Source organism: Leopardus geoffroyi, chromosome B4, assembly GCF_018350155.1.
Source record: "Leopardus geoffroyi isolate Oge1 chromosome B4, O.geoffroyi_Oge1_pat1.0, whole genome shotgun sequence".
Lineage (NCBI taxonomy): Eukaryota > Metazoa > Chordata > Mammalia > Carnivora > Felidae > Leopardus > Leopardus geoffroyi.
The window spans coordinates 138,624,622-138,649,377 of NC_059341.1; the positions used below are offsets into that span (position 1 = coordinate 138,624,622).

The following is a 24,756-nucleotide window of genomic DNA, read 5'->3' on the forward strand; positions in this document are numbered from 1 at the left end:
ACGGGGAGAAATTGGAGCACTTGGGTGGTGTCAGTGGGACTGCCAAATGGTAGCACTGCTGTGGCAGAGTTTGGTGGCTCCTCGACGAGCTAATGCGACTCCACGGTCCCGCTCAGAGGCACGTGTCACAGAACTGAAAGCTGGGGCGCCAACAGATACTTGTGAGCCAGCATTCGGGGTAGCACGACTCAAAATAGCCGAAAGGTGGAGACAGCCCGAGCGTCCATCAGCAGAAGAATGGATAAACAAAATGTGGTCCGTCCGTCCGTTGCGATGGTATTTAGCCGTAAAAGGGAACAAAGTGCCGATACGTGGTACCACGTGGATGAACCTTGAAAACATGCTAAGTGCAGAAGCCAGACATAAAAGGACAACTATTGTACGATGCCACTTACATGAAGTACTTAGAATTAGGCAAATTGGAGGCAGAAAGCACATTAGAGGTTACCAGCAGAGGGTGGGGTGGGGGGGAGTTACTGCTTAATGGTTCTAGAGTTTCTATTTGGGGTGTTCAAAAGTTTGGAATTAGATAGTGGTGGTGGTTGTGCAACACTGAATATAATTCAGACCAGTGAATTTTATGTTTAAAAATGCTCAAAACGACAACATTTATGTTAGATACACAGTAGTTTCCCCCTTATCCGTAGGGGACACGTCCCAAGACCATTGGTGGATTCCCGAAACTGTAGATACTCCTGAATTCTGTATATACTATGTTTTTTTCTATTCGTACTACAATCTATGATAACATTTAACATAGATTAGGCATAGTAAGAAATTAATGGCAAAAACTAATAGCAAAATAGAACAGTAGTAGCACACTGTAATAAAAGTTCTGTGAATGTGGTGTCTCTCTCAGGCGATCTTGCTGTGCTGTATTCACCCTACTTGTGATGATGTGAGATGATACAACGTCTGCATGATAACATGAAGGGAGGTGTATGACGTAGGCATTGTGACGCGGTGCTAGGCTGCTGTTGACCTGCTGATGGTGTATCAGAAAGCCGGCTCCTGCCTCTGGACTGAGGTTGACTGCCGTCGCTGGAACTGTTGAAAGTGAACTTGTGGATAAGGCGGTGGGGGGGAGGTGGTGCTGCATATTTTACTGCAGTGAAAAAATTAACAATGTCATATACAAAAATACATCAAATTGTATGCTATGTTAGTTATATCTCAATAAAGCTTTTATAAACAAAACCATAATGAGATACGTCTGCATACCCATTAGAATGGCTAAAATTAAAATGACCGCCAGCACCAAATTTCGGCAAGGATGTGGAGCATCTGGAACTCTCACAACTTGCTGCAGGGAGTGTAAACGGTACACCTGCTTTGGGAAACATTTTGGCAGTTTTTTGTAAAGTTTAATCCATGAGTCCAGGAATTTGCCTAAGAGATCCAAGAACTTACGTCTATGAAAGACTTGTAAAAAAAATCCTTACAGAAGCTTTATTGACGTTAGCCAAACTCTAGAGACATGTCAGATGTCCACCAGCGGGAGAATGGCTAAAACTATGTGGTACTTTGAATGAAAAAACCACCGATACACACAACACTATGGGTGGATCTCCGTGGCATACCGAGTGAAAGAAGCCAGGCACAAAGTATGTCCTGTGTAATTTTATTTTTGTGAAGTTCTACAGTTGGCAAGGCTAATCAGTGGTGGCACAGATCTGAACAGTGTTTGTCAAAAGAGGTTGGGGATTGACTAGAAAGGAACATGAGGAGCAAAGGAATTCTCTGGAGCAAAGGAAATGTGCTGTCTTTAGGTGGGGGTATGATTGGGTGCCCGGGGGCATGCATTTGTCACAACTCATTAAAATAACGTAGAACTGTAAGTTACTACAGTTCTCCTCACCCTCCCGCAAAAGAAAATGGGTATAATAATTATGCTTCCCCTGTAGGGGGGATGTAGGTGTTAGAGTGTTCTGTATGTAGAGTTCGGAACGGTGCCTGGCACATGGCTGGTGCCCAGCAAACACCATTATTATCATTGCAGGCTCTGGTCAGAGTCAAGAGTGAAAAATGAAAAGAACTGTGTGGTAACTCCTGAGAATTTTGTGTAATTCACAGTCGCGCTTGGGAAGGCTTTAAATTCATTGCAGTTCTGCAGTCAGGTTCTAGTTTCAATAGGCTTTTGGAACTGCCTCTGAAACTTTGGAATACAAAGTAGGTGTAAGGACAAGAAACACAGTGGAAGAAAGATGGTTTTTCAGATCCAAGATGTGGGCAGTGATTTCATGCCAACATTTTAATTCCTTGGTAGAAAGTTACGTTAGCAATGGTAAATAATTTTAAGAAGCTATAAGAACATCCAAAACAAAAAGTGAATACTTGCCAATAACAGTGTTGTGACTTAGGCAGAAGGATTTCGATGTCTTTGCATGGCGTGACAGCCGTAGGAACCAACGTTTAGAACAACCATACTCGTGTGCTCTTTGGAGAAGGAAATTGAAGCTTTTTATTAGTTTTCATCCGTGTATTTTTGTTGGTTTGCTTGTTTTTAAACTCTTGACAAATCAAAACCACAAACATAATAATGTGAATGCCTTCATGGAAGGTGGTATAACAGATGATCTAATAAGTACCCATGTAATTGACTTGCAGAATCAACAAATGTTAAAATTTTGTCGTGTTCTCGCCAAGTCCAGAACATTACTGATACTGTTAATATCCTCTGGGTGAGAACACATTACCCACAAATTAGCAGCTGAAAGCCACAGACGTTTATTAGTTCACAGGGTTTGTGAGGGGCGGGAGTTGCTCGGCTGGGTGGACCTGGCTCAGTCTTTCATGAGGTGGCAGTCAGGCTGTCCACCCGGTCAGCCAGCCGCCCAAGGCCTGACTGGGGCTGGAGCCCTGATCTGAAGCTCACGCAAGGCTTTGCGCCCGACACTTCGGGTCCGTGCCACGTGGACTCTTGCCTAGGGCTGCGCCCGCCCTGGCGGCTGGCTTGTTCCACGCGGGATCCAAGAGAGCATGCTCGAGGTGGACGCCGGAGCGTCTTTATGATCTCGGAAATGACCAGCCTTTCTGTCGCGTGTTGTAATGGCCCCGGGAGGACAGCGTGAACACCACGAGGCGGGGATCGTGCTGGGGGGCGGGTCTTTGTTTCAGCTTCCAATCCCGTTCTTCCCTCTTTACTCCATGAACATCATACTATATGCTCTCGTTTGCGTTTCGTACTCGTTTGAGTTGTTTCTGAGTTGAGTGCCGCCAGCTGTCACGCGTGGAGAGCTGGGCCATTAGCGTCAGCTGTTGTGAAGTGTGCCGTCACAAGAGTACAGAACTTATCTCCCTTTTTTCTTACTGGTGGACATTTGGATTGCCTTGGACTTTCGGCAGTTCACACTGTACTGTTCCATCTTCAGACGCGGGGGAGGCCTGTCCTAGCGCGGAGTTTCACGTGTTGGCTCTCTCACTGCCACTCGTTGCCACGTAATGCAGGGGCATCGCGTTTTGGTTCCCATCAGGCGGGCTTTTTGCTGATCCTCGAACCTGTTTCACTCCTTGGTCTTAGACCTGATCATGGCTGAGTGTTTCCATTCGGGCCTTGGGTATGGAGATACGTGTCTTGTTTTAAAGTCGGCCGTGTGTTTATATATTTTAAAAATAATTGTGATTACATTGCTTGGAATGGAGGAGAGAGGCTTCTGGCGTGAGCTCCTTCACAGCACTTTTCATTAGCCTCTGTATGTCTTTCTCCCTGCTGGACTGCGACCTTGTTGAGGGACTGTCTTCTTGTCCAGCATTTTCTAACACAGCTCCTGGTCCATTTCGAGGGTTTGGCAGCGAGGAGCCAGTGGCTGAGACGAGAAGGTCACTTCCTGGCACTGAGAGCCGGTCAGTAATGATTGTTCTGGCTACAGAAAAGCTTTTAATTTGGTTTACTGACCTTTCAATTATTTGGTCACTTCACACACGCTGGTGTTTAGCACCGCAGCTGTAGGTACCGCACAAGCCGTGTGTTTGACACCCGCAGTGGGAATAGATCAGTTGCTGTGACACCGAGTTTATAAGCGCGAGTGCCGTGTGCCTTTCACTTGCGCCACGCACGCATCTCATTTTCCTTCAAGGTTAATTACCGTTTCACCTCCTGATGAAAGCCTGTCTTCATCTTCGGGGCGCCTCCTGCCCTCTGTTCCCTTTGGCACTCTGCTTCCCTCTTTGAAAAATCGTCATGCTGTGTTCCGATCACTTAGTCACCTGCCAGTCCCACTAGGGTGAGAGCAGCCCGAGGGCAGGCTTCTTGTTTACCTCTGTGTTCTCAGAACCTGCTTTAAGGCCAAGCACATAATGAGCACCTGATGGTATTCTTATTACTTCCTTGACTAGTTCATTTGCTTGAGTCAGAAGATACAGAGAGAGACCACAGAGGAAAGACTCCTGTAAGGAAGGTATAGGAAAAATACCAAATGTGACAGATGACTATGATTTCAAGAGGTAAAAAAGGTCTTGGTATTCCCAGTTGCTTGTATAAACACGTTGACTAACTTTCGCAAAGAAAGGGAATAGAATGAGCACTTCAGAGGTCACCACACTGCAGAACTCCAAATAAACCTATCCGCCTGTGTATACACGTACTCACATAGGTTTTCCCCAAACATTACTGAGCCTCCGGCCGGCAGGGATCTTGGGCCGCACCAAAAACAAAAACAAAAAATGAAACAAAACGAAAAACCCAAAAAAACCCACACGAGTCCTCAGCGAAGGTTGCCATATGGCATCTTGACTCAACCATGATTCAGATCAACTTTGTTGAGAGAGAACATCAATTAAGTTCCACTATAAAAAGCACTTTCAGAGTATGATGACAGCTTCCTTTATTTTTACCTAGGCCATGAGCTGGAATACCACATGGAACTATTTGGTAAGGTGTTCTGACTCAGCTTCAAAATACAGATGTGGTCAGTGTGAGCCACCCCTCACATTCAATTATCTTAAATGGACAAAACAGACAGGAAGAAGTTCGAGCCAGCGAGTCAAAGTAAATAAGGTCGGAGCTGTGACCACCAGTGCCCTCAGGCAGGATTTCTCAGCTTCTTCTTCTTCTAGTCTTTTGTAGCGGTCCCTGGACTGTGGGCAAGGAAGCTTACTCGGAGGGACAGGAACCCTGGGCCCGACCACGCTGAGTCAACCTGTCTGACGGCCGCGGCCTGGACAAGTCTCATTGGGCTAAGAAGACCGCTCGGAGGCAAGCAGCACTCTCGTAGCCCTTGAGCAGTTCATGGCATGGGGCTTAGTCAAGTGCCTGGTGTTAACGGGCACGGTGAAGTGTCAGGGGCTCTCGTCCTCCCTGAGAACATTATGCAGCTTTATCAAAAGTCATTAAAGAAGGCAGATGGTAAGATAGACCGTTACGTGATGGAAACCCTCCATGGCACAGAGACATCAGTTTTCCCCGTGGTGACTTGTGGTTTCGGAGCCACTGAAAATAAAATCTCGGCCGGGAGTTTGGTAGACATTCACAAGCTGGTTTTCTAATTTATACGGTAAACTAGGTTTTCTCTCATTCCCTGCTTCCCTGAAGGCTTTGTCATGACTCCTTTTCCGACCCCTCAGCCCTGAAAACCCTTCCCATACACCCTTAGCAAAATTCTCTGTGTGCTCATTTCCTTGAACATTCATCTTCTTGATCTAAGTGAAATACGGCTCACCTCTGAGGAATGCCTTTCCAGAAGGTCTTCCAAATGGGAGGCTGTTTTCTCTCTATCCCGTGCCGCTGGGCTTGAAGGTGTGGTGGGCATTCACCTTGATCGTCGTTGCTGCTTCCAGACCTTTCCCCTGTGACCCCTCCGGCTTTCCATCTCACACCGTCGGCGTAGGCTGCCCATGGGTCACTTCTGCCGTTAGGAGAGTTCTGTGGGTCATGTCAGCTCGTTCCTTGCAGACTTCGCTCTGGCTCACTGTTAACTCTGTGCTGCTTGTCCTATCTTAGGTCTTGGTTATTTCAGTATCCGCATAGGTTGTCGTTGCGTTACTCCGCCCTTCTCGTTCCTTGACTTCCTCTCCTTTGCTGAGCTTGACCCGCACCCCATCCAACCAGCGCTCCCCTAGGCCTTTCATTGATGGTAGCTGCCTTCCCGTCACGATCTCAACTTCGGGAGGTCTGCTCTGGCTCTCTCTAGGTCACCTACCCCAACAGTCTTCAGCCCCACCAGGACCTACAGTCTCTTGATCTCCTACTTCTCATGCCTCATGCTTTCCTGGGACAGCTTCAGCTCTGGTTAAAGCCCACCTGTCCTGTCCTTGGTGTCTGCACCCAACGAGGCTGGAGAAGAACTTCCAGCCATGCTCGCTGGTCTCACATCACGGTGGTGATTACTACACGACCCTGCTCATGGGGCTGTCTTTAAACTGATCACTAGCCCAACTTAGCGCTGCCTGGCGGTGCTCCTGTGTTTCCCTCGGCCATAGTCTCCTGCCCCCGCCCAACCTTGCGCGCCTTTCGCGGTCCTTGTTTCCGTTGCCTCTCCCTCGTCCTCACTCCTGGTTTCCTGTTTCACTGAGACAGATGGAGCCACCAGAAGATAATTCCCAGGGGCTCCTATCACCCGCTCTCCCACCTGCCTGTGTCCGTGCCCATAACCTGCCCTGCCTTCTGTGGCTGTGGATGAGCCTCCTGCCCTGATGCGACCCCTCTCAGGTCTGCACTAGACATCACTCCCTTTTGCATCCACTGCTGCAGTAATCCACCCCCCCCCTCTTAAATAATCAGTTTTACCCTTTCTGTTGGATTATTTTCATCAGTTTATATATCTGCTATAAGTTTTTCCCATTCATAGGAAACTCTGTCTCTTTGAGCCATGATCCCAGTTTTCTGCTGCTGTTTATGACTCCGGAGAGTGTTTTATATTCACCTACTGCAGTGTCTTTCTCTTGAACCCATTCTAATCCACTGCTAAGTCCAGTGGTCTTCCTCTGAAATTCTTAGCTCACTTGACCTGTCAGCTGCCTTTGACCCTTTCTTCACTCAGCTTCTGTGTCCCCGCCCTCTTCTGAATCGCCGCCTCCTCAGGTCCCAGGGCTCAGTCCTCAGACCTCTTCCCTCTTCTACCTGTAGTCCCGAGTGACTTCGCTCGGTCTTGCGCTTTAATAACTCTCCATCTGCTGGTGGCTGTCATGTTTGTCTCTGGCCGAACTTGCCTTCTGAACGTCACACTTGTGCATTTGTCTGCCTCCTGCACGTTTCGTTGTTTGGGGTGGGTACCTCCCGCTTCACGGATCCCTGCCTGGACTGAGTCCCTCCCCTCCAGGGGCCTTCCCGGCCATCTCCATTTCAGTAAGCAGCAAATACACCTTTCCTGATGGTGCTCAGGCCAAAGTTCTGGAGTGCTCCTGGAATCCCCTTTCTCAGGTAGCCCTCTGACAGTTTTTCCCGTCAGACCTCATTGGCCGTTTCTTCAGAATGTATCCAGAATCTGATCTCTGCTTACTGTGCCTGCTGCTGCCATGGTCGTTTCCAAGAATAGCGTCCTGCCTGGTCTCCTGGTGTCGTCTCGTCCTCCCCTGTGGTCAGTCGTTATAGAGCAGCCAGAGGGGTCCCTCAGAATGAAGGGCACTCAGAACCCTCTGTGGCTTCACATCAGGATAAGAGCCCAAGTCCTTCTGGCCTGTGCAGTTTGGTTCCGTGTTGCCTCGGACTCACGTGACCTTTCCACTCCCTCGTTGGGCTTCTTCTCCGCGAGCCCTCCAGATACGCCTTTCCCTTCCCCCGCGCTCTTCTCCCAGGAAGGTGCCCAGGGCTTCCTTACCTTCCTGAGTTCTGTGCTCAGACATCCCTGTTTTGGGTAAGGTTTTTCATAAGGTTCTTAATGAGGCCTCATATACAAGATCTTTCTTTGCCTGAGAGTGTAAGACGTCCTCCGTATGCTTTCTTCCAGAGGTTTATAGGTTTGGTTAACATACATTCCTAGATGCATCTGCAGTTACCTTCTTTGTGTGGTTATAGGGGAGGGTCCAGCTCTGGTTTCCCACGTGGATCGTTGTCGCTGCAGCCCCCTTCCACAATGGCCCGGCCCCCGCAGGCCTGGTGGCAGTGCTGTCATTGCATGCACAGCGCCGTTGTGGGACACTGTAGCCAGTGGTTTATTTTTCCACGTCTGTGCCCGTTTCGCCTTTTCTTGGCCTCTGTGACTTGGCATCGTGCTTTTGAGATTTGATTCTGACGAGAGATGAATTTTGACTGTAGTGAGAACAGTGGAAAGGGGGAAGCTTGCGATTTTGGGGGTTTTAGGGGAGGACTGATGTGTTCGGATTCTTTAAAGAAGGGTTGCTAAATTGATCCGGGGGCCAAGGCTGGTCTGCCGTCATTCATGTGTCTGTATCCTTTTTTTTTTAATGGCCTGTGAGTTAAGAATGGTTTTTACCTTTTTTTTTTTTTTTTTTTTTTTTTAAGAGAGAGAGGGTGTGTGAACAGAAGAGAGGGGCAGAAGGAGAGAGAGAGGATCTTAAGCAGGCTCCACACTTAATGTGGAGGGGCTTGATCCCACAACCCTGGGATCACGACTTGAGCCAAAATCAAGAGTCGGACACTTAACCGACTGAGCCACCCAGACGACTCTGGTTTTTACAGTTTTTAAAGGTTGGGAAAAATAAATTTTGTGGCGCATGAAAATCACATGAACTTTAAATTGCAGTGTCGGTAAGTAGAACTTTATTAGCACTCAGCCACGGTCGTTCGCGTGGGTGTTGTCTGTGGCTGGTTTTACCCCCGCAGCAGAGTTGCCAAGCTGTGACGAGAGATCGTCAGGCCCTCCGGCCCTGAAGTATTTACTCTCTGGCCCTTTGCAGAAAAATGGATTGGTCTGGGCTGTCAGGGCCGGCTTGAGGGTTCTGGATGTCACCGAAGAGGGAAAAGGTGTAAAAAGCATTTTGAGGTCTGCAAAGATGAATTTCAGAATTTTGCCCCCAAGCTGTTTCTGGCAGGACGGGCAGACGTTTTTGTTTTCTGTTTTTGTTCGGTGCGGCCTGGTGAAGTCAGTGAGCACCGTTTGTGGTTTTAAAGAAGCACCAGTGATTTCTTCCTTTAATCTCAGAACCTGTGCGCATTCGAATGGTTTTTCCCAGTGACGGCGCCTGTGCGGTTCTGACCTACCATGCTGGTTTGTCATCGAACGTGAGATACGAGAATGCAGGGAAGTCTCAGCAGGGCAGTGCGGTGACGAGCGGTGGTTTTCCTTTTCTGTAGGAGGTGCCACCTGATGCCCTAACTGTAAAATGTGTGTGCACACGGTGTGATAGACCTGTCTAATCTCTGACACACGATCATGGGTGGGTTTATCTAATTTTACTCAGACAGGACTTGCCAAGATTTAACCTACAGATCTGTTCAAACTTGAAGGAGATGAAATTCTACCTTTTGTATAATTCAAAGGCTTGTTTTTTTCTTTTTTTGTTCTGTAATGTAACATTTCATTTTTACCTTGTCTTCAGGGTATGCATTCCTATCTAACAGGAATGTCTAACGGTTGAATTTTAATTGTCCTCCTAAGTACTTTCTGCCTTCTGTGAATAAGGCAGCTAAGCTTTGTAAAGTCTGTGAATATTTTGTGTTAGTTTGGTTAAAGCAGAAATGACAGCAATTATTATTAATAGTAACATTTGTAATATGGGAACGATCGACTGATGTTGGCCATTTCACTGTCGTTAATCATTTCACATACTTAGCTGCGTTCTCTTGATAGCGAACTTAGAATTTGAAGGCAGAGGACATTAGGGCCGCTTTGGATCTCAATACCAAATAGCTTTCTTTAAAGGCCGTAGAGAAGTGAAGAAGTATAGAAGACTGTTAGGTGCTTTCATAGGTCTTTCTCTCAGTGAGTAAAAGCTCTTTACGTCTACTTCTGATGAAAGTCGTTAATACGTTGTACACAAAGATGGTGAATAAAGTCTATATTTATTATATGGCTCTAGAAGAGTTTTTTCCTCCTACCCTTTACCTCGGGAGCCAGACATCTAACAAATAGTCTCTGCTCTCAAAATTTAATGTTTATTTTTGAGAGAGAGAGAGAGTGTGTGTGAGCCGGGGGGAGGGGGCAGAGAGAGGGGGAGACACAGAATGTGAATCAGGCTCCAGGCTCTGAGCTGTCAGCACAGAGCCCGACGTGGGGCTTGAACCCATGAACCCATGAACCATGAGACCATGACCTGAGCCAAAGTTGGATGCTTAACTGACTGAGCCAACCAGGTGCCCCTAAAGAAATTTAAAGTACAGTTAATCGGGTTACATTCCCGCTTTTAAGTTCATCCATTGTATCATGTAGTGGAGAAGAAATTAGATGTTTGTTAAATGTTACTCGTGAGATATCTACATCTTACTTAAGACGTGATATTTTTTCAAGTTTCTGGATATATGGATTTCTTAATGGGAATGGAAGAGTCGATGCCTCTGTACCCTTTTTCCAGTTGCTGCCGCCGGATGCGCTAATGTCATTGCTCATCCCAGGGCTGGTGTCTGGCTCAGGGCGCGTTCTCAGTACAAGTCTACGAGGCATTTAGGTGCCGCCGAACGTGCAGGTAGTCTTTCTGTTATACACTTGAATTGAATAAATGCAATTATTGAATGCCAGTTCTGGGCCCTGGGGATGCAGAAAAAAATAGGATAGGCTCTGTTTTCTGGGATTTATGGGCTAGCTGGGGAGCTAGACTGGATAAGTGCGTATAATCTACGGTGGATAAGTGTTATTCCAGCGTTATGGACAGAGTGCGTTCCAGTGGGACATAGAGATGGGAGCTGCTCCGCCTTGAGTAGCGGAGGAGTTTCCCCAGGGCTGAGAGTTTTCAAAAGGCCTCGATAAGGAGATGCGAGATTTTCCAGGCAGAGAATTGGGGGTGGTTGTGTGCAGAGTGCATTCTGGGAGGGCATATGTTTGAACAGACAAAGAGGGCTGCCCAGTGCTTGGTGTTTTCAGGAATCCATGGGTGGGCAGCCTGGGGGAGAACAAATGACCGTAATCGCAAGCCCGAATTTTCTCTTTATACCGCAAATGTGAATTGTTGTATGCTGAGTAAACGCTGCCGTAATTATTCTCTAGTAGCTGTTAATAGTTATTTTGATTTCAGGAATATGATGATTGGCCCCAGCTCAAACATTTTTTTTTTGATTAGAAGAGTAATAAAGGAGAAAGTCATGGTGCATATATGACAGATTATCACGTAGCATTGGGAATTAGTCATAGGATAGTTCATGAACTTGCTAATTGTTCTATGGTGGGAATATCAGTTCTCCAGTTTTCCTAAGAACAATGCTTTTTTTTCTGTTTTGCTTTTTAGTCTGCCATAGTCTGAGTCCAAAGCTTTTGATGTGCTCGATACGAATATTGAGTAAAACAGATGTCAGGATTTCAAAGGGTGGCATCAGGGGAGACGGTTCGCAGCAGGAAGGTGTTGCCCGAGTGAGGGTAGCTTGCAAAGGACCGTCAGAGGGAGGCTTCTTCATCACAAGTGTGAATACACGTTTCTCAGCTCTCTTAGTAGGAAAAAGAGGTATTACTGTTGATCATTCAAGTTATAGCTCTCTGTTTATTTGACTGTAATATTAAATCATAAATGCCGTCGAAGCTTTGTGCAGTGGGGGCAGATAATTAGATGTAATCTTTGTTCTGGAAATCCTGATCACTGTTGGCATCCTTCGAAATGTTTTGAACTCTTGTGTGTTTTCTTAGCACGTTTGCGTCTGCACCGTGTTTAGTGCTCCTTAAAGATGTCGTGAGAGTGTCTGTGAACTTTTTTATGGCAAATCATCGCTGAAAATGGCTCACGCGCATAATTGTTTCTTACGGTCATTGAGGCAGGATAAATACTGTACCCTTGGACTTGCACGTCGTTTATTCGGTCACCCACTCAGTCACCGGTAAACAGTGTGATTTATGTTATCTGTCCATGCGGTAAAAACCCGCCAGTGGAAGCACAGGACTCAGGGAGGGAAGTGTCTCCTCTGGGAGGGGGGCAGACGTGTGGAGGGACCCCGCCAGCACCGGCGCCGTGACCGTGGTGGGTCCGTGTCCGCGGTTCTGCCTCAGCGCGCGCTCCCCTGATAATCTGATAATCTGGCGCGGAGCGAGGAAGAAAGGAGGGTGCTGGGACTCTACGACAGGGCCAAAGGCGAAAATTCTCATGGTCAGAAAGAATCTGCGAGAATGTCTCAAATCGCCCAGCCCAGCAGTTTTTCTTCTAACATGAGAACAGATTGCTGCTTCTTTAGGAGACTCACGGAATGAGGAAGTTGGCTTGCATTTCGGTGCCACGTTGCGCCACAAATGCTTATCTCCGTAGCTCTGTAACGGTAGCCCCTGCAGGCCTTGCTTCCCGAGTGAGAGGCCTGTGGGAACGGAGAAGCCCCCAGGGAACGGCCACGGGCTCATTTTCTCCCCTGGGCACGCACTCGGGACGGGTGGACGGTGCCCTCACCCCCCGCCCTCTCCCCCTCTCCTCCCACCTCTCTCTCTATCTCTGTTTCTCTCTCTGCGTTTCTCCCTGTTCGTCTCCCGCCCTCCCTCCTCCTCCTCCTCTTTCTCTCTGCCTCTCATCTGCAGTGGAATATTCCAGCTCAGACCATGTGCTGTTGCTGGCTTCTCTGTATCTAGGGAGTGGACAACGCGTTGGCCTCCCTGACAGCTTCACGAAGACTGTTTCTCATAATTGTATTTTAGTACTTATTGGGTGACAGCAGACGTGGTTATATTCTCTTTCTAGAACATAAAATGTAGATATTCTGTTTCGATTAAGGACAGATCTATAGGCGTAGACCATCCCCCGTCACCGGTCTTTGGGCTGTGGGAGTACTCGAGTCCGACTCCTATTGGAAATGTGGCTCTGCCCGTTATTAGCCGAGTTATATGAGCAAGTTACTTCAACTCCCCTCTTCTTCAGTTGGGTTTTTACTAAATAATATACGAAGAAGTTGGTAAGAATGGTACCTGGCTCAGCACTCCATAGATGTAGCTCTTTTATTTTGTGTTGCAAGCCAAGGAACTGGGACAGACAGGCCGGGCCCGGCTCCCCACAGATAGAAGTATAAACCGTATTCTGGATACGACATTTGGAAATTCGACTTTTTTTTTCCCTCTGGTTTGTAACAGTTCTATCCTTTTTCAGAGAAACGGCACCCAGGACTATCTTCCAAAGAGTCCTGGACATCTTGAAGAAATCTTCTCATGCTGTTGAGTTGGCCTGCAGAGACCCCTCTCAAGTGGAACATCTCACTTCCAGTCTGCAGCTAATAACAGAATGCTTCCGGTGTCTCCGAAATGCCTGCATAGAGTGTTCCGTGAACCAGAATTCCATCAGGTAGTACTCTTTGTGTATATGCACATTTGTTCCGTCGTGCAGGTTTATCGGCGAGAAACAGCGTTGGTGTCGCAGTGCTAACCAGTGTTACCACGAGGCTCTGTTTTTACGTCTCCAGGGGACAGGTGCTTTGCAGGCTTTGCCATTAGAGGCTTTTAGATGAGCACATAGATGGCACGACATAGGATAGAATGTTTTTAACCTTGGGGGTTATTTCAGTTTGTTATTTATACAGTAAAACCTTCGATCGCGAGTAACTCGTGTGAGGGTTCTGCAAGACCAGCAAACCTTTCCGATACGTTTTTAATTGATAAATGAGCGATGTCTTGCAATATGAATAGTACGTGATGCCAGACGTCACATGATCACAACTGAGCCAGTGTTTCTTCTCTCTCTTGCTCACGGAGGGACTTTGGGTGATCGTCTCCCGTGCTCAGATGCTCAGTCTCAGGCTGCGGTGTTTGGCAGAAATCAGTGATTTTTCAGAACGTTGGAAGGTGCTCACAGCCGACACTAGTGTATTTTTTTTTTTTTTTTTTTTTTTGGTCACTTCAAAGCACCTGTGGACAGTCCTTTGCTTTTCCGGGCAAGAGTGAGCTTAGAAATGCTTTGCCTCCTTCTAGCTCAGGCTGCCTGCAGATAGAGACCCTTTCCCCTGCTGCCTTATTGCCAGTTACATTAAATACGGTACATGACAAGAGTTTATTAATACTGCACCGTAGCCTACATCGCTGCGAGCATCTGCAGTGGCCCCCAGGCAGAAGAAGATTCCATTGAGCCAATGACAGCAGTGATTCCATTAGTGGCAGTGAAAGTCGTCCTACACAGTAACCCTCCTCTCTCTGGTCTCCCTCACACCAGCCACGAAGGTTTTCCAAGGTCAGCGCAGGTTAATTTGTTTTTCTTTATACTTTTAATGTTTTTTAAATTATTTGGTATTATATTACAGTATTGTAGTCATTTTTATAGGCATATTTTTGGGTCGTGGGATGAATCATCTGAGTTTCCATTATTTCTCACCGGGAAATTAGCTTTGGTATACAATTGCTTTGGATTACAAGCATCTTTCCAGAACGAATTATGCTCTCAAACCAAGGTTTTACTATATTTCTAATGTGTTATGAGGTATTTGGTTATGGTTATGTAGCACAGTGATTTTAACCTAATTTTGATTCTCCGATCCTAGGTTCTGCCTTTCTAAAGGCATATGCCGTTCTGGACCTCACTTTTCTTAGTTGGAAATGTTTTACTTAGTTTTAGTCTTTTAATTCATTACCCTTGTGTTTGCTTTGAACAAGGAGCATGTCTTGTACGTTTCTGAGATCACCTGTCTTAAGATTTCCTTAAGATTGTGCAAGGTTGGAAACTCTTTCCACCCATTTTATAAGGTGCACATTTAAAAAAAATTTTTTTTAATGTAGGTTTATTTTTGACAGAGAGAGAGAGAGAGAGAGACAGCATGAGCGGGGGAGGGACAGAGAGAGGGAGACACAGAATCTGAAGCAAGCTCCAGGCTCTGAGCTGTCAGCGGGGCTCAAACTCATGGACTGAGATCATGACCTGAGCTGAAGTTGGATGCTTAACCGACTGAGCCACCCAGGCACCCCATTTCTTAATTTTTTTAATGCTTATTTATTTTGAGAGAGAGACAGAGCATGAGCAGAGGACTGACAGAGAGAGAGGGAGACAGGATCCAAAGCAGGCTCCAGGCTCTGAGCTGTCAACACAGAGCCCGATGCGGGGCTTGAACTCACAAACTGTGAGGTCACGACCTGAGCCGAAGTCAGACGCCCAACCGACTGAGCCCCTCAGGTGCCCCTAAGGTGCACATTTTTTAAAGTAGTTAAGAAGGTGAGCAAGAGAATTGCCAGGCTCTGTTCTTTGCCTGCTGCTTACTCTCTCTTCCCAGAACTGAGCACCTTTCCTCTGATTTAATGGAATCTGCTTTTTATTACACGTTTTTTCTTGAGATGAAGTCAGAAGCCACAAAGAGCATGCTCAGCTTCCTTTCCTGGAATTGAATGTAGACAGAGCCTCCAGGCCTCCGTCACTGCTGTGGTGGGCAAAGTTGGGCTGGTCCAGAAGCCACTTGAGGGACCCCCTTTGCTGCCTAGACAGTCTTATACCTGGGGCTTTGATGTGATGAATGAGATTTTTAAGATCAAAGGAGAAGGGGGAGAAATGCCAGGGTTGTGTAACTTTAATACCAAACAGAGCCTGCTGTCCATTTGCAGATAAATGCCTAGAAACAATAATAATGTCGCTAATAATAGTTACCATGTAAAAACATAACTAGTTAGTGCTAAGCAGCAGTGGGCAGGGACTAGTGTGCTTTGTCCATTTCCTGGCAGAGAGGCCCTCCTGCATGATGGGGGAGGGATAGGAGAGCCTTAGGACGGAGACTCTTTGACTGTGGGCAGGCAGACTCATCCTGTGCTTTGCCAGCCTCGTGGGGAAGGAAGCGAGCCTTCGGGGGGCCTGCCCTCCGCCCAGGCTTTGTCCCAAGGGCTTGATCTGCAGGATCTTGTTTTGTTTTTAGAACAAACCCGAGAAATAGCATGCTCCTATTTTTCCATTCTTAACAGACAGGAAACTGTGACTTGGGTATGGAACTCGTCTGAACAGGAGAGCCAGGGAACCTTCTCTGTGACTCCACAGCTGCCCCAAGCGCTCTGCGACACCCGTTGACCCTGTTGTGCGTGATTGCTCCGTCCCTTAAACAGCCACGGGACCCTGAACGAGAGCCTCGGCGTCCCCGAGCAGGGCAGGCCGTGTCTCCCACACAGGCCGTCAGGAGTGTCCCGTGAGCTTACTCCTGCAGACGGCAAGTGTGCTGCGCCCGTGGGTTCTGCACCTGCTCGGGAATGGGGTGGTACGATGAAAGCGGATGAGGATACGTCTTTCTTGGAAATGAATTCTCATTTTCTTTTTCTGAGTGTAAAAGTAATACCGAAACTGTAACAATTCAAACATTACGAGAGTAAACACCGTGGCAGATGAAATGTCAGCCGTCTTCCGGAGGGGCCGTCAAAGCCCGCACTGTGCTTCGTGGCCGTGGGATCCCGCTCGCACGCAGCTTACACTTAGGGGTGAAGTGAGAATGAACGTTAGAAGGTGTTCGTTTTTCTGCCTCTTTCCTTCTAGGATTGTGTTATTATTCACAGTTGATCTTCGAGGGAAGTTCCTACCGGTTAAGGCACCAGCTCCTGGAAAAACCATTTTTCTGGTCAGAAACACAAAAGATTCTAGTAAGGACTTCAAAGTCGACCTTAGCTAATTTCTGAGCCTGTCGGGATTCAGATTGCAGCTGTTATGGAGTTTTCTGGCGCTTTGTGTTAAGTTATGAAGGAGTTAATCAAAAGGTGTGATGCTCTCCAGGCCTTTTACATCTTCTGTCTGGACGCTGCCCTTGTGTAGACCAAGGTTGTGTTCTGCACATATGGAGTGTATAACACGGCGAGGCAGACAATCGGAGTCCAGGGAAATTTCAGGAAGTTCTCAGCACTACCCAAAGCAGTTAGTTCCGCAGGCCGGTGTAAACCCTGCTGCGGGGGTCGCTACACTCTTACCCTCAAGAGCCAGGGAGATGGTTCAGGCTTTGTGATCGCTGTCCCGGTTTCTGAGTTCTCCTGTCGTGGTGTGAGAGCAGCCACAGGTAACACGTGACTGAATGCCCGTGGCTGCGTTTAAATTTGAATTTGGTAAAATTTTCATCTCATGAAATTACAGGTTTTTTTCTTTTCTCTTTCTCTCTTTCTCTTTTTTTAATTCAAGAACTCTGGCCATATAGAAATAGGCCGTGGGCACATTGGCCCGGTGACCATCTGGCCGTATAGAGGCAAGAGCAGGAACGGCCTCTTTTCCTATACTGGTCTGACAAGTAAAGGAGGAAGGAACAGTGGCTCTCTGACCCCCTGGCCTTGGGGAAGGGAGGGAGGACCCTCCCCATGTACCCACTAGCCCCGGAAGGAAATATCTTGGCTCCGGTCTGATTCGTGTTGAGAAGTGAGGCAGGTCGGGAGCTGCGTTGGTTTCCTTGGCTGCTAACAAATTACTGCAAACCCGATGGCTTCAAACAACAGAAATTCGTTGGCTTCATAGTTCTGGAGTCACAAGTCCAAAATCAGTCTCACTGACCTCAAGTGAAGGTATCGGCAGGGCTGGCTCCTTCTGGGGTCTCTAATAGAGAAGCCGTTCCCTGGTTTTTCTGTCTTCCTGAGGCCGCCCGCCCGTTTTCCTTGGCTCATGGCTCCGTCCTCCCCGTCTTCAAAGCAACACTGTGGCATCTTCCGGTATCTCTTTCTGGCTCTGACCATCCTGTATGCCTCTGGTAAGCACTCAGGATCACATGACGCCCACACAGATAATCCAGGATAACCTCATCATCTCAAAACCATTGATTTAATCGCATCGAAAAAGTCTCTCGCGGTGTTTTCTGACCAACTTCAAGTCTTTGGCAGTAGCTGGGGGTCCAGCAGTTTAGTTCTATTTGGACCTATCTGGAGTTAGTGGCATCTGATCTCATAACTTAAAAGACTCAGTCCCACCGGATGGCCTTGCTTCAGATGTGAACGGGGTACCTGAGCTATATCTCTGCCTAGCTGACTACAAATTTGGAGGTTCCCGTGACACCCCTCAGATATGGTAATCCAGTATAAAGGCTCACAGAACTCAGGGAAGCCTTTACATCCTGTCCCCAGTTCACCATGAAGGATACAACTTAGGGATAGCCAAACAGAAGAGATGTGTAGGACAGGTGGGCAGCTACAGGGCTCTCTGCCCTCCCTGGGCCCGTCTGCATCCTCCTGGCGTTCTGTTGTGTTCACCCAGCCACACTGAAGGTTTCCAAACTTCCGTGTAGTAGGGTTTTTACGAAGGTTCCTTCACATAGGCTTGATCATTGTCTGTTGGTGATGAATCTCGCTCTCCAGACCCCGTCCTCTCCAGAGGTCTGGAGGTTGGGGTGAAAGTTACAGCCCCTGATCACTTGGTTCGTCCCCCCTCCCAGGCAGCCAGCCCCCCTGTGAAGCTACCTGGAGACCCAGAAAGAGTCACCTTATCAGCATAAGGTCACGTATGGTTGAACGGGGCTTGTCGTGAGTAACAGAAGACACTCCTGACCACACCAGAAATTCCAGGGGTTTTAGGAGCTCTGGGCCAGGAACTGGGGACAAAGACCAAAAGTATTTTTCTTCTTATACCACATCCCTTTGGCCATGTGAGATAATGTGTTAACAGGTTCCAGAGTTTGGGATGTGGACACCTCTCAGGGCCATAATTTTCCTACCACAGCCCACCCTTTGGCCCCTAAAGATTGACGTCTGTTACATGTGCAGAAAGCATTCATCCCTTCTCGAGGTCCCCACGTGTTTGACCCTGACAGCATCAGCTCAAGTACAGAATCTCCTCTAAGTCATCAACTGAGAAGTTCCAAATCTCAGTATCCAGTCATGTAGAAACTGCTGATGGGTCTGACTCTGGACGCGCTCCATCCTGGGGCAGAATTTCTCTTTGTGCACATGTGAAGCTAGACAAGTTATCTGCTCCCCAAAGCCTAAGGTAACAGTTTTAGACATTATGCTTTGAGAGAGGAGAAAATTGAAGGAGAAGAGGAATTACTGATCCCAAGCAATTTCAGAATTCCGTTGGGCAAACGCAGGTTTCAGGGCCTGGGAAGAATCCTCTGTGGCTTGAGGCTGTGCCCCCGGCCCTCCCCTCAGCATCACCCTTCCTTTTTCTTGAAGGGTAGCACACGTTTGCGCCTGAGTAGTTGGATCAGCCTACTTCCTGCCTGTAGGATTTGGGGAGTCTGATTTCATCCTTTCTCGGTGCATTTTGTCCACGCTGGCAGAGTTTCTACCAGTAGAACCTTTCCAACAACCTTGTGGGTCTCACCTGTATGTCATGGGGATTCATGCCATCAGACAAGGTGGCCCTCCATAGAGCCTTCCTAGATAACCCCATCTCTATTCCTGGGTCCTGCTGCGGTGACGGAGGGGAGTGAGTCCCACCCTTACCTCTTCAGAGAGCTCCCCCCGCCGTGTGTCTGAACACTCTGACCTTTTGATCCTTCCAAGTCATGAGCAAAAGGTTGTCCGGAAAGATTTGGCTCTCTCCAGAGCACACTTTTCTTGACAGTCTGTCCCAGTTGTAGCATCTTTTGCGGTCTGGCTAGACTGAGTTTCCTGAAGCAAGACCTGGTTCCCTTTCCACCTCCTTTATTTCTCCCCTTGGCGTCACTGTATCATACGCAGCAAGAAGCAGTCAGATCACACGTCCAGCATGTCGCCTGGAAACCTGCTCAGCTGAATGTCCAGGTTCCTCATTTTGCTAAGCTTCTTCCCCTGTGGAGGAAGGGCCCCCTTTCCCCGGTTTCCGATGATCGGTTCCCTCACTTCTTCCTGAGCCCTCACCAGCGGTGCCTTTGGTGTCCACACACCTACCCACGGCATCAGAGCTTTTCATCCTGCGCCTCCCAGTTCTGCCCGCCCCGGCCCAGTGCCCGGTCCCCGGTCCCACAGCCGCACCCACTGTTCAGATGTTTCTTCACGGCGCACCTCTGCTCCTGCTCCCAGATCCGCATTAGTTTCCTGCTGCTGCTCTGACGGATTACCCAACGTTGAGTGACGTAACACAACACGGATCTGTTACCTTCTGGTGTAGGAGCTCAGGAGGCTGAGTTCCCTCTGGAGACTCCCGGGGAGAATCCTTTTCCTGGCCTTCCCCAGCTTCTAGAGGCCGCCTGTGTTCCCCGGGCTCGCGGCCCCTTCCCGGACTCTGACCCTCTAGTATTCTGCTTTCAAGAACCCTCGTGACCACATCGGGTCCACCTGGTTTAATCCAGGATAATCTGCCCATCTCAAGAGCCCGAATCTCCTCACAACCTAGAGTCCCCTTTGCCACATAAGGTGACGCGTCCACAGGTTTGGAGGTTATGATGCGGACAGCTCAGGGCCACGGTTCTGTTCAGTGCAGGAACCGTTAGCCAGTGCTCACGGCGCCCTTCCCTGGCTCATCATTTGAAATGCAGGTTTAAGAAAATCAACGTGTTTAACTTTCTTTTTTTAAAAACGCTTTGCAGGAACTTGGATACAATTGGTGTCGCTGTCGATTTGATTCTTCTTTTCCGTGAACTGCGGGTGGAACAGGAATCCCTGTTGACAGGTAACTTGCGGTATGATTCACGGGTTATTTGTGTCTTTGAAACGGGTTTAAAAACTACAACTTGGAGTGTTACATCGTTCATTAAAGCAAACGTGTCGTGTTTCATGATACAGAGAAATGTATTTAGTGATGCTAGTGAATTTCCATAAAAAAGTGGCAACGGCTTCCTTTCCTCCCTCTGTTGTGGGCTGAACTGCGCCCCCCCGACCTGTCCCCAGATCCACATGGCGGAGTCCCCACCCTGTAGTGCTTCAGAATGTGGCTATATTTGGAGACCAGGCCTTTGAAGAGATAAATAAGGTAAGATAAGTAATCCATTATGACTGGTGTCCTTGTAAGAAGAGGAGGTCAGAACACAGACACGCAGGGAGACGACGACCACGCGAGGACACGGGGAGGGGACAGCCATCTGCAAGCCCAGGAGAGGGATTCAGAAGGAACCAGCCCTGCCCACACCATGACCTCGGGCTTCTAGCCTCCGAACTTGGAAAATAAATTCCCGTTGCTTCAGCCACCCACTCTGTGGTGCTTCGTTATGGTGGCCCTCGCCAAGTAATGGTGTCTCTCAGGATGTGTGAGGGTGGCATGCCTGTTCTTGGTGCTGAGTGTGCTCTGAACAGTGACCAACGCAGGCGGAAAATCTTTGCCTCCGCATGTTTACAGTGCAGTGGAGGGAGTCTGGTGCTAAGTATGTTCCCTAAGTCAAATACCTGGCACGACTGAGGGAGGGTAGCTCTCTGACTGTTGGATAGCTGTCGATGAGGGATTAGGAGAGAAATCAAGCCTCTTGATTTGAAGACCAGGAAGCTCTTCTAGACTGTTTTGAATGTTTTTGGTTCTTAAGGTATTAGCATCCATACTTCTTCTTTGGACAGGGATCATTACTGTAATATCCTGTAAGAAAACAGAATTTTAACATATGATCTCTATCTAAGGCCTTGGAACGCTTCTGGGCAAACCCAAGTCATTTAGTAATAAAATCTTAATGTAAATGTTCGACTTATAAGATTTACTAGATCGTGGATTAAACAAATTCTTTCTGATAATTCAATAAATACATCCTCTAAAGGAGAAATCCCCACAGGTGCCTGGGTGGCTCAGTTGGTTAAGCATCTGACTCGATCTTGGCTTAGGTCATGATCAGAGCCCTGAGTCTGGCTCTGTTCCAATAGCACGTGGAGCCTGCTTGAGATTCATTCTCTCTCCCTACCCCCCGCCCTGCCCCCCGCCCCCATCCTCCCCCCCCCCGCCACTTCCCCACACACGCACATGCGTGCTCTGTCTCTCTCAAAATAAATAAACTTTAAAAAAAAAAATAAAGGAACAATCGCCAGCAGTTTGTAGAATGTGATCTGATTTATAAGTTGGTTTACATTTAGTTCTCATTGCCTGTACTGACTCTAAACAGTGAGGCCTTGGGGTGCCTGGGTGGCGCAGTCGGTTGGGCGTCCGACTTCAGCCAGGTCACGATCTCGCGGTCCTTGAGTTCGAGCCCCGCGTCGGGCTCTGGGCTGATGGCTCAGAGCCTGGAGCCTGTTTCCGATTCTGTGTCTCCCTCTCTCTCTGCCCCTCCCCCGTTCATGCTCTGTCTCTCTCTGTCCCAAAAATAAATAAACGTTGAAAAAAATAAAATAAAAAACAAAAAAACAGTGAGGCCTTTCATCTTCATGGTAATATACCGTTGGGGTCGGGGAGAGAACTAGACCGGCAGAGAAACTGAGGCACAGAGCACAGGGGGCTAAATTAGCTGTCAGAGGTGCTGCCTGGCTCAGTTCCGTTCTCTTCCTGTTCTGTGATTCCTTAGTGTTCTCATTTAAAACGCCTTTGTTAAAATTCCTGCGTCTCTACCTGGTTGAGAGTTCTTCTTTTGGGGAATCGCAGTGATCTTTTCAATTAACTAAATTGTCTAAGACTCTGCACACAAAGCATTTGCTCTGCGTTTTTTTGAACAGCTCTGATTTCTCAGGTATTCTCGAGAAACCGATAGGGTGTAGGATTTAGTTGGAGGGCATTTTGAAGACGTTCTATGCTTAACGGTCTTTTTGTAGCTTCATTTTATGGCGAAACGGAAGCCTCCGTGCTCAAGTTGGGGGAAGACAAATCGGCAGCGAGATCCAGGTTGCGCTCTGTTGCGTGGAAAAGCCTCTGGTTTTGAATCCCGTGTGTGGCGTGAGAAGGGGAGTTCGGAGTGGACCGCGTTCCATAATCACTGAGACCTCCTGGCGTGGTGGGTAGTGTGGCCCTGGCAGCACCGAAGCGGGCGGACGTGGGTTTCCCTGGATGGATTCCTGAGTGAGACACCCCGGGGAGGCAGGGCGCGCACGCTGTGACCGAGTAACTGCCAGAGCGAGCGGCCCGCCGCTGGGGCGTTGAGCCCCATCCCCACGCCCCCGCGCAGCAGCGCTGCTCCTGAAATGGCCCCTCGGCCGCCGCTCCCCATCCTTACGGCAGCACATCAGGCGCCCTCCTGTCTTCCCCGGGCTCCAGGGGCCCCTCTGCTCTACCCCAGACGCGCCATGGGAGACTTACTGTAGGGTGTGTTCACGTGATCAAAGACTGTTTCACGGGACTGATTTTTCTCTTCGCCGAAGCAAGTAGGCGATCCGACGAAAAACTTAAAGGAGCTGATTGCTGAAACTTTTCATGACCTGATTTGTCGTTGATGAATACATTGGCTGTGTGGTGGCCTGGCTTTTCATTGATACGTGCCAATCAGAGGGCAGATCTTCAGACACCTGTGTTGTGTTGTGTTGTGTTGTGTTGGTGTGTTCAGAGTTGTTTGCCGGGTTGGCGGCTGTATTTGTTTTTGTTTTTTTTAATTTTTTTTTTTAACATTTATTTATTTTTGAGAGAGAGAGAGAGAGAGTATGAGTGGGAGAGGGGCAGAGACGGAGGGAGACACAGAATCCGAAGCAGGCTCCAGGCTCTGAGCTGTCAGCACAGAGCCCGACACGGGGCTCGAACCCACAAACCGTGAGATTACGACCTGAGCCGAAGTCGGGCGCCCAATGACTGAGCCACCCAAGTGCCCCTTGGCAGCCGCGTTTGTATTAGTTTCATTAAGTGATACATTTCTTACTGACGTGAGACTCACAAGCACACGGGTAAGCACTTGCGGGTGAACCATTGAGCGGCATTTGGGGCAGTCACCATGTTGTGCGACCACCAGCTCAAATTGCAGATACTTTCATGATCCCAAAAGGCAACCCTGTGCCCCCTGAGCGGCTGCTTTCCGATTCCCCTCCCCTGAGCCCTGGCTGCCGCTGGTCTGCGTTCTGTCTCTACGGGATTACCTCTTCTGGATTTCTCCTGTGAGTGGAATCAGGATTATTGGACCTTCTTTGGCTTCTTTCGCTGAGCAGAATGTTGTCCAGAGTTTATCCCCGTCGTAGCCTGTGTCAGCACTTTATTGTTTCAGATGACTGAACAACGTTCCATCGCGTGCACGTAGCAGTTTGTTTGTTCACTCAGTGCCGGACGTGGGGTCGTCTCCACCGTTTGGCTGTTTGGATCGGTGCTGCTCTGAGCAGGCACGGATGTGTCCCATCCGAGTACCCGTTCTCTGTTCCTTGGGTATATCTGGAAGAATTTCTGGGGCAGTTTTATATTTAAATTGTCAAGGAACTGCCAAACTTTTCTCAGCGGCTGAACTGTTTTACGTCTTTACTGAGAACGTACATCATTCCGGTTTCTCTATGTCCCTGTCGACGTTTATTTTCCTTTTATTTATTTATTTATTTTTTGGATTCTAGTCATGCTGACGTTTGTACAGTGGTGTCTCATCGCGATTTGCGTTTTCCTCTTGAGGAATGATGCCGAGCACTTTCTTAGGCGCCTGGTTTGGCCATTTGTAGATCTTCTTTGGGGAATTGTCTGTTCAGGTTCTTTGCCCAGCTGTTCATTGGGCTGTTTGTCTTTTTTGTGGGTGAATTTCAAGAGTTATTTGTATATTGTGCATACTGAGAATTGTGGTGAATCTGTAGATCCATTTGGGGAGACTTGGCCATCTTTGTGACCCTGAGTCTTCTGGTCCATGAATGTGGACCGTCTCTCCACGCATTTAGGTCTGTAAGTTCCGGTTGTGTTGGCTTCAGGCGGATCACGTGTGTTTATAGGCAGAGTGGGAGGATATTACTGAGGCAAGGAGGAGAAGGGACGTCAAAAAGGTATTTCTCACTTCTTGGCAAAGGCAGTTCACGGTATTCCTGAATTTATTTGGAATTCAGCAGTGAAATTTGGACTCAACAATGAAACTTAAAGAAGTTTTATAGTATGTTAGTTCAAGCGTAACATAAGCCTTGT

At 48.1% G+C, this 24,756-nt stretch overlaps 1 protein-coding gene across 5 annotated transcripts in view; it reads left to right on the forward strand.

Moving 5' to 3' along the window:
* The window catches only part of ATXN10 (ataxin 10), a 166,687-nt gene that overhangs the window by 5,673 nt on the left and 136,258 nt on the right, over positions 1-24,756 (forward strand). For all 5 annotated transcript variants that reach the window (XM_045464531.1, XM_045464533.1, XM_045464532.1 and 2 more), the window contains exons 2-3: positions 13,099-13,290; positions 20,372-20,454. In XM_045464531.1, coding sequence (XP_045320487.1) covers positions 13,099-13,290; positions 20,372-20,454 — 275 coding nt within the window. The remainder of the gene's footprint in view (positions 1-13,098; positions 13,291-20,371; positions 20,455-24,756) is intronic.